The sequence below is a fragment of the Beta vulgaris genome, chromosome 1 (assembly GCF_026745355.1).
Source record: "Beta vulgaris subsp. vulgaris cultivar EL10 chromosome 1, EL10.2, whole genome shotgun sequence".
Classification (NCBI taxonomy): Eukaryota; Viridiplantae; Streptophyta; class Magnoliopsida; order Caryophyllales; family Amaranthaceae; genus Beta; species Beta vulgaris.
In genome coordinates, this window is record NC_079202.1 from 28,499,956 (window position 1) to 28,509,843 (window position 9,888).

General features: G+C 41.0%; 1 protein-coding gene across 5 annotated transcripts; it reads left to right on the forward strand.

Moving 5' to 3' along the window:
* The first annotated feature begins 354 nt into the window (after positions 1-354).
* LOC130590488 (uncharacterized) lies at positions 355-7,160 on the forward strand. 5 transcript variants are annotated; one of them, XM_057392942.1, is made up of 3 exons: positions 355-1,175; positions 6,221-6,277; positions 7,059-7,160. In XM_057392942.1, exons 1-2 carry the CDS (start codon positions 359-361, stop codon positions 6,250-6,252), a joined length of 849 nt encoding a protein of 282 aa, XP_057248925.1. In that variant the 5' UTR covers positions 355-358; the 3' UTR covers positions 6,253-6,277; positions 7,059-7,160. The 5 variants fall into 5 exon arrangements, 3 of the variants coding, with proteins under 3 accessions (XP_057248925.1, XP_057248932.1, XP_057248928.1); XR_008968400.1 differs by lacking the exon at positions 355-1,175 and adding an exon at positions 5,422-5,599; XM_057392949.1 differs by lacking the exon at positions 6,221-6,277 and having other exon boundaries at positions 7,059-7,154.
* Positions 7,161-9,888: the final 2,728 nt, after the last annotated feature.

The following is a 9,888-nucleotide window of genomic DNA, read 5'->3' on the forward strand; positions in this document are numbered from 1 at the left end:
AGCAATCGATACGTGACCTAGTACAGATTACAGCCAACTTAGCCCAAGGTCACAGCCGGGATGTGACCTATCTGAAAAAGTGGCCCGTAGGAACCCACCTATACTAAATGGAAAAGGGGGACCTGAAGAGTTGGAAAACTGGGTTGGGGAATTTGATAAGCTTTTCTTCACCCTAACCTGTCCTGACGAGAAAACAGTGCCCTTAGCTAGTTACTATCTGCAGGGGGATGCCCATTTCTGGTGGACCCAGGCTAAGGACAACCTTCAAGCCAACCGGGTTTCGGGTGGGAAACTTTTAAAAAGGCCCTAAGAGACAAGTACTACCCTCCGTATCTTAAGAAAAAAAGCCCAAGAGTTCATGATGCTGGAACAAGGGACCATGTCGGTAGAGGAATATTACCGAAAATTTATTGAACTGATGAGGTTTGCCCCAGAGATTGCCCCTACTGAGGAGGCTAAAGCCTCACGTTTTGAATTGGGACTTACCCTTGACCTGCAGGGTAGACTGGGGGGAGATACATTCACCTCTCTGGACCATGTGTTTGGCAAAGCTGCCCACCTTTATGCTATCAGGAAAAGGGAGGAAGGGGGTAAGCTGGGCGAGAAACGTAAGGATAACCCAAACCCTGAGGGTCAAAAGTTTGAGAAAAAGCACAACGGGAACCAGAATAATCAAAACCCTCAGAGAAATTTTGGTAAGGGACCCAATAATAACCATAATCCCAACAACAACAACAACAACAACAACAACAACAACAACAACAACAACAACAACCGCAGCAATAACACCAATAACCGCAGACCTGAGCGTGTATATCGGTGTAGAAAGTGCCCGAACAACCACCCTGGTAAGGATTGTGAGGGTAACAAGGTTGAATGCCGGGAATGTGGGAAGATGGGGCATAGAGCCTATGAATGCTATTCGAAAAACAAGCTAAACCCCAATGGCCAAAGGAAGGGGAACTATGGGGATAAGCCCCGAAACGGAAATGGTAACGGGAATGGTAACGGGGGAGGTAATTACAATGGGAATTCTAACTATTCCAAGCCCGCTGCCAATACCAGCAACCAAGTCTCTAATGTTAACAATGCAACTAGTTCCCAAGATAAGGGCAAAGGGAAGCTGTACATGATGACGGCTAGTGAAGAAGAGGCTCGTAGAGACGTTGTCACGGGTACATTTTCTATCAACTCCACTCCTGTTAAAGTTTTATTTGATTCTGGAGCATCCTTGTCATTTATTGCCCATGCAACTGTTAGAAATTTAACATTGGTCGAGTCTGAGTCGATTTCTATGCCTATAGTCATTCCATCTGGGGAGACTGTTAATTGTTCTAAAAGATTCCTAAAAGTGCCATTAAAGATAGGTGAGGGATACTTTCCCTCTGATCTGATAGAGTTTAACTTATCAAACCTAGATATCATTCTGGGGATGGATTGGCTTGGGAAGTACAGGCTAAGATAGATTGCGATGCGCAAAAAGTGGAACTAAAGGACCCTTGGGGAAAAGAGTGTCATATAGGAGGATACCTCGAGAACCAGGAATTAAAGTTATCAATGCGTTACAACTTAAGAACTACGTAGACAAGGGTTGGCCCCTATTTATGTGTTCAGTGAGAAGAGTGGAGGATGATCCGTTAAGGCCTGAAGATGTGCCCATAGTCCGGAATTCCAGGATGTCTTTCCTGAGGAAATACCTGGTATGCCTCCAAGGAGAGATGTAGAGTTCACCGTTGACCTAGTACCTGGGACTGGACCCATTTCGAAAGCCCCGTATCGGATGGCTCCGGCAGAAATGAATGAGTTAAAGAACCTTAGAGGAACTTCTAGACAAAGGGATATTAGACCTAGCATGTCGCCATGGGGAGCACCCGTCTTATTTGTGAAAAAGAAGGATGGTAGCTTGAGGTTATGTATAGACTACCGGGAGTTGAACAATGTCACCGTGAAAAACAAGTATCCATTACCTAGGATTGATGATTTGTTCGACCAACTTCAGGGTGCGGGGATGTTCTCCAAAATTGACTTAAGGTCTGGTTACCATCAGTTGAGGATTGTTGATCATGATATCCTAAGACTGCCTTTCGAACCAGATATGGCCACTATGAGTTTACGGTTATGCCTTTTGGGTTAACAAATGCAGTTTTCATGGACCTTATGAATAGAATTTTCCGACCCTACCTAGACAAATTCGTCGTAGTATTCATAGACGATATCCTGATCTATTCTAAGAACAAGGAGGAACATGAGGATCATTTGAGGGTCATTTTGCAGACACTTAGGGACAACCAACTATATGCAAAGTTTTCGAAATGTGAATTTTGGTTGGAAAGAGTGTCATTTTTGGGTCATTTTATCTCTAAGGAGGGTGTATCAGTCGATCCTGCGAAAATCAAAGCCGTGAGTGAATGGCCTACTCCAAAGAATGTCACGGATATACGAAGTTTCTTGGGTTTAGCCGGTTACTATAGGAGATTTGTGAAAGACTTCTCCAAAATAGCAAAACCTATGACAAACCTGATGAAGAAGGATTGTAGGTTTACCTGGAATGAGGACAGTGAGAAGGCCTTCCAAACACTCAAGAGAGGTTAACCTCAGCCCCTGTCCTAACCTTGCCTAATGGGAACGAAGGATATGATGTGTATAGTGATGCATCCAAAAATGGGTTGGGTTGTGTTCTGATGCAAAACGGGAAAGTTATAGCTTATGCGTCCCGACAGTTGAAGCCATATGAAGTCAATTACCCAACACATGACCTAGAATGGCCGCCATAGTATTTGCACTCAAAATCTGGAGACACTACCTCTATGGGTAACCTGCCGTATCTTCACCGATCACAAAAGCCTTAAATATATCTTCACCCAGAAAGACCTCAACATGAGGCAGCGCAGATGGTTAGAGCTCATCAAGGACTATGACTTAGACATCCAATACCATGAGGGTAAAGCCAACGTTGTTGCTGATGCGTTAAGTCGCAAGTCTAGCCATAGCCTGAATACATTAGTCGTTGCCGACAAACTTTGTGAGGAATTCTCTAGACTTCAGATAGAAGTTGTTCATGAAGGGGAGGTAGAAAGATTGCTGAGTGCCCTAACCATCGAACCTAACTTCCTAGAAGAAATAAGGGAGAGTCAACCTGGGGATGTGAAACTTGAGCGAGTCAAGGCAAAGCTTAAGGAGGGCAAAGCAGAGGGGTTTGCGATCCATGAGGATGGAAGCATACGATATAAGGGTAGGTGGTGCGTGCCACAAAAGTGTGAAGAGCTGAAACAAAAGATAATGAGCGAGGGTCATAACACGACGTATTCTGTCCACCCAGGGGGAGATAAGTTGTATAAGGACCTCAAGAAGATGTTTTGGTGGCCTGGTATGAAGAGAGCAGTAGCTGAGTTTGTTTCCAAATGCTTAACATGCCAGAAAGTCAAAAGTGAACACAAGAGACCTCAGGGAAAGATTCAACCCTTAGACATTCCGACATGGAAATGGGACTCGATATCCATGGACTTCGTTGTCGCCTTACCTAGGAGTCGGGGAGGCAATAATACCATTTGGGTGATAGTGGATAGACTAACCAAGACAGCAAGGTTCATACCTATGAAAGATACGTGGAGTATGGAAGCCTTAGCCAAGGCTTATGTGAAAAATGTCATTCGATTGCATGGAGTACCCACAAGTATAGTATCAGATCGAGACTCTCGATTCCTGTCGAATTTCTGGAAAAAGGTCCAGGAAGCATTTGGTAGTGAGCTATTAATGAGTACAGCCTTTCACCCAGCTACCGATGGTCAAACAGAACGAACTATTCAGACCTTAGAGGACATGTTGCGAGCATGTGCTTTAGAATACCAAGGGTCATGGGAAGACCATTTGGACCTCATAGAATTCTCATACAACAACAGCTACCATGCTAGTATTAAGATGGCACCATTTGAAGCGTTGTACGGGAGAAAGTGTCGTAGCCCTTTGTGTTGGAACGACATCAGTGAGACTGTAGTGTTAGGACCTGATATGATTCAAGAGACGATGGATCAAGTGCGAGTCATTCAAGAAAAGATTAAGACTGCACAGGACAGGCAAAAATCCTATGCGGACCAGAAGCGAAGGGACGAAAATTTCGAAGTTGGGGAAAAAGTGTTGCTTAAGGTGTCCCCAATGAAAGGAGTGATGCGATTCGGGAAAAAGGGGAAGCTAAGCCCTAAGTTCATAGGACCCTATGAGATACTGGCGAGGGTAGGGAAAGTTGCTTATCGCCTGGATTTACCCAACGACTTAGAAAGGGTCCATAACGTGTTTCACGTACCCAACTCCGGAGATACGTACCTGATGCGTCACATGTCCTTGAACCTGAAAACGTAGAATAGACGAAACTTTGTCCTATGAGGAGAAACCTGTCCAGATCCTAGACCGCAAAGTGCGAAGTACGAGGAATAAGGACGTCAGAATTGTCAAGAGTGTTGTGGAGAAATCAAACTACCGAGGAAGCCACATGGGAAGCCGAAGATGCAATGCGTCTGAAGTACCCTGAGCTTTTCCAAGAGGTACGTGAGTTACGGGGACGTAACTTTTCTTTTAAGGGGGGAAGAATGCGATAGAATTTCGCGCTTTCACCCTAAAGTATGTTAATTATGTTGATTAGTTAGTTATATGCTAGTTATGTGTGAAAATGCTTATCTATTGTGTGAACGTTAGAAAACGCTTGTGAAATTTGGGACTTAGAAGTGCAAAAGATCGTCGTTAAGACGGGCTACCTCAAAGTTTCGGGACGAAACTTCTTTTAAGGGGGAAGCCTGTAATACTCCGTATTTTTATACTAATTTCGTACTAATTAAGAAAATATAAAAGAATTAATAAAAAGGTATTTTAATTTATTTACAAATTAATAGGAATAAATTATTAGTAATAGAATTTGTTAGGAATTTCGGATTTTAAAAGAGTAACCTAATCGACCTAGGGTTACTACCTTTTGAAGGGAGTATAAAAAGAAAAGGAGAGGGAATTTCAAAAAACCCTAAACCCTTCTTTCTCCCTCTCCTCAGCCGACATTTTCTTCTTCTCTTCTCCTTGGCCGATCTTCCCTTGTCTTCTCTCTCTCGAATTTTTCAGCCAATCTCTCTCTCAGATTTTTTCTCTCTCGAATTCTCTCTCAATCTCTCGCTGCTATTCCTCTCGCCTCCTCCCTCCCGTCGCGTTTTGTGCGTGAGTGGTAGTGGTGCGAGACCGGAGTTCCGTCGAGGTCTTGGGCGAGTGGTTCGAGGGCTGTGTGCGTAGCCGTGTGTGTGAGTTCGAGAGTTTTTGTGCGAAGAGTGTCGTGGTTCGTGCGAGTGTTGCGCGAAGAGTTCGAGGGTTGTGCGAGGGTTGTGCGAAGGACGTTCGAGGGTGTCGTGCGAGTGTAGCCGCGCGACAAAGCCGAAGTGATGCGAAGAGTTGTGCGGTGTTCGAGGGAGTCGTGCGTGTGTTGTTGTGCGTAGGTCGAGAGCGAGCGAAGGGTGCGTCGCTGCTGTGCGCGCCAGCGAACCGAAGAGGGCTCGAGTGGGGCTGTGTGGCGAGCGAAGGCCACCGGAGTTCCGTCGCCGGAATTTTGTGCCGGCGAAAGTCAGTGGTATAATTTTGTACTTAACTTAGTATGTCAGTTTATTAACTATTCTTATATTTACTGTTTTCGTAGTTAAGAAAGGTTTGTAAATTATAATTAATAATTAGAGTGTTTAGTAATTTATTAGATTGTTAACTAGTTAAGTTATTGTTCTGTTTTTAGTATAAATTCTGGTTAGGTTTGTAATTGGAATAAGTTGGAAGTAGGAAAATTGTGTCTTATTATTAGTTACAGTTATTATGTTTCATGAGTAATCTGTTTCATGAAATCTGACTTTGGACATGGAACTTACCTTTTGGACATGGAACTTACTCTTGGACATATGACTTACTTTGGACATATGACTTACCTTGGACATATGACTTGACTTTTGGACATAAGACAGGCTGGACTTATGACATTTTGGATTGGTAAAATAGTGGACTAATGTTACTAAATAATTTAGTTATTCACTAATTCTGACTTCTAAAAGACGTTAAATTCACTAGATTAGAATTATAACGAAAGTTCTAGAATAAGGTTTTAACTATTGCGTAATTCGAATCGATAGATCGTTATGGTCTTAGTACGTAGTAGTTGTTAGTGTTATCAAGGACGTAACACTAAAGCTTTGTTTTAACGATTTAGGTCCCAATTTCATAAGCGGTTCGTTCTATTAAGTCAGCGAAAATTCTCCGTTACAAGGTACGTACGCGTACCAGTTTACTTTCAAAGCTTAGTATCATGTTTAGGTTGCAGTTCATGTTATTGGAACCTAGTACCATGATAGGGAACATTTGATTGTGATTGTTTGGTTAGACGTTTATAACGTGAAATCAATATGATGCATTGAAATATGTTGCATTGAAATGCGAAGTTCTATCGTAGTGTAACATCAGCATTATTAATCTGATCTATAGAGTAACAAGAGTGTTACTAGGGATAAGATTGAGTTTGGTAATTAAGAGAGTATGTAAATGACTCCTTAAAGTTATAAAAGAATGATTGGTAATAAAAGAAGATTATGGCGATACTTGTAGTTGGACTCCCTACAAGTATAGAACAATGGGGGGAGTGTAGGACTTGTCCTACACTCCTACGCAGGCCTACTGTGACGACAGTAGTGTCCTTATATTTTGATAACTCAAGTAGGCGGAAGGTTCCGTTCGATCTTGGGGGTATGCATACTAAGGTGATGGGTGTGAGACGGAACAAAACCGTATTTCATTTCATCTAATAGACCAAGTTGTCTATTAAGGATTCAGTAGCCCGTATGATTCTAGTAAGATGACGGTGCCCGTTCGATGCCAAATAATGAAAGATTAAAGGATGTGAGATAACGTAGGTTCATATAACAGTTGTAATGTATGCATCATTTATGTTCATATAGTTTCATGGTTCATTACGTACTCAGCATAGCTGACCCTGTGTGTTATTATGTGTTTGTTGTCCTGTGATGAACTATTGATACTTCAATGGGGAGCAGACTAGGTGAGCTGGTGCTGCTGCATGACATCAAGCATATGGGGGCTAGACTGTAGTTTGAAGTTAACTTTTGGTTTGATCATTAATGAATTTTATAGAACATATTACATAGTTTGAGTTTGATAAAGAGGGGCTCTATGATTCCCGAGTTGTATTTACATTTTCTATTCCGCTGCAATTTGGTTTTGAGACAATGAATTTGAGTTACCGTATTTCTAATTATGCCTTGCGTTCCATCGCGGCGGTAACACTCCCAAAGTCGATGCGACGTAGCTTTAGACGTGTATGGATTTTGGGGGTGTTACAAGTACCTTGTTGATATAGGTCTCTTGAGACAAATCCAAAATGCCTCGGGATCTATCTCTATGGATCTTAATGACAATGACATAAGATGCCTCACCCATATCTTTCATATCAAAGTTACTTGAAAGAAATTGTTTCACTTCATATAACAACCCTTTATCATTGGTTGCTAGCAAAATATCATCCACATATAACACAAGGAAACAAATCTTACTCCCACTGACCTTATGGTATATACATTGATCCATGATGTTTTCTTCAAAACTGAATGAAGTTATAACTTGATGAAACTTCATATACCATTGGCGAGAAGCCTGTTTCAATCCGTATATGGATTTATTTAGTTTACAAACCAACTGCTCACCCTTTTTAGAGAAGAATCCTTCAGGTTGTTTCATGTAAACTTCTTCTTCTAAATCACCATTGAGAAATGCCGTTTTCACGTCCATTTGATGTATCTTATAGTCAAAATGAGCTACTAATGCCATAATAACTCGAAGGGTAACTCGAAGGGAATCTTTCTTTGATATAGGAGAAAAGGTCTCCGTGTAGTCGATTCCTTCCCTTTGAGTAAACCCTTTAGCGACGAGTCTAGCCTTATGTTTCTCGATATTGTCTGCTGAGTCTTTCTTTGTCTTAAAGACCTATCTACATCCAATGGCTTTAACACCATCAGGCAACTTGACGCGATCCCAAACTCTATTTGATGCCATAAAGTTTATCTCATCTTTCATGGCATTCATCCATAATTCAGAATCTCTTGAACTTGTGGCTTGTGAAAACGTAATTGGATCATTGTCAGCTTCATCATTACAATCCGATTCTTGCAAATACACCTCATACTCATCAAAAATGGTTGATTTCCTCATTCTAACAGATCTCCTTAAAGGAACTTGATCAATCTGTTGATCATCGAAATGTTCCTCATTCTCATTATGATCTATTAGATTATCATCAACATTTTGTGGAATTTCTGTCACTGGTTGTCTAACGCCTAGTTTATCTTGAGGAGCGTGAACAACAACCAGCCTATCACTTAAAATATCACTCAAGTCAAGGGGTGAAACTTTGTCGTGATCCTGTTCAGAAACAATGTCCCGAATTTGATCACTCCCATTAACTAAGTCATTTTCAATAAATTAACATTTCTTGATTCCACACATCTGGTGCTGTGAGACGGACACTATAATCTATAACCCTTAGATTTCTCGGGATATCCAATGAAATACCCACTAATAGTTATCGGGTCAAGCTTCTTTTCATATGGGTTGTAAACTCTTACTTCTGAAGGACATCCCCAAATGCGCATATGACGCAAACTTGGTTTCCATCCTTTGAATAACTCAAAAGGCGTCTTTGGGACTGCCTTGGAGGAACCTGGTTTAATATATACGCTGCCATCTTAACAGTTTCAATCCACAAAAATGATGGAAGTTTAGTGTTACTCTGCATACTTCTCACCATGTCCATTAGGGTCCTATTTCTTCTTTCTGCTACACCATTTTGGTCTGGAGAACCAGACATAGTGTATTGGGCAACAATCCCATTTTCTTGAAGAAATTTTGCAAATGGTCCTAATGCTTGTCCATTCTCGGTGTATTTACCATAGTACTCTCCACCTTTATCTGATCTCACGATATTAATGTCCTTACCACATTGTTTCTCTACTTCAGCCCTGAACAATTTAAAGGCATCTCAAGCTTCGTATTTGGAACGAAGTAAGTAGAGATACATATATCGTGAATAATCATCAATAAAGGTGATGAAGTATTTCAGATCTTTAGCGTTCATATCCGGACAACAAATATCCGTACGTATGGTCTCTAATAGGTCGGAGCTCCTCTTAGCACCTTTTTTAGATTTGTTAGTTTGCTTTCCCTTAATACAACCAACACAAGTCTCAAAATCAACAAAGTCTAGAGCATCAAGTACTCCTTCCTTTACCAATCTCTTGACTCTTTCAATGGAGATATGTCCAAATCTCCGGTGCCTCAACATAATGGATTCTTCATTCACAATACAACACTTCAAACCAGTATTAACATGCAAGGAACTATTAGTTATATTATTTTGCAATTCAAGACGATATAAACCATCACACAAAATACCATAACCAATAATTCAGAATCTTTAATTAAACTGAAACCATATTGTAGCTCAACTTAAGGACTTGGAAGTTACCACGAATACTAGCATTGATCTTAGTCTTTATGAACATAACAGAGAGGCGATTAGACCTCTCCCACTTTTCACAAAGATCAACTACACCTGGAGTGCTAGTCTCTGTAATGCCAAGCGGTTCGTCTTTCCTAATAGCATAGTCAACATCCATCCATCCCAACTGCAGTAGCACTCTCTCATTCCACACCTTATCACCCTTTAATTCAGGAATGTCACATTTGATATCAAAAATATTCCCATGTAAAACTACTGCAAAAATAAATTACAGTTAGAAATAATCATGCTTATTAATAAATTTGAGACCTTTAACACTAATCATGTTTTACCAATGTAAATCATGTAAAATA

Excerpts from the sequence above, each read along its gene's own strand:
- LOC130590488 (XM_057392942.1), top strand. The coding sequence starts at position 359 with ATGATGCTGGAACAAGGGACCATGTCGGTAGAGGAATATTACCGAAAA. Across the intron at positions 1,176-6,220 it reads TCGTAGAGACGTTGTCACGG|GTCCCAATTTCATAAGCGGT; the intron begins GTACATTTTCTA and ends TTAACGATTTAG.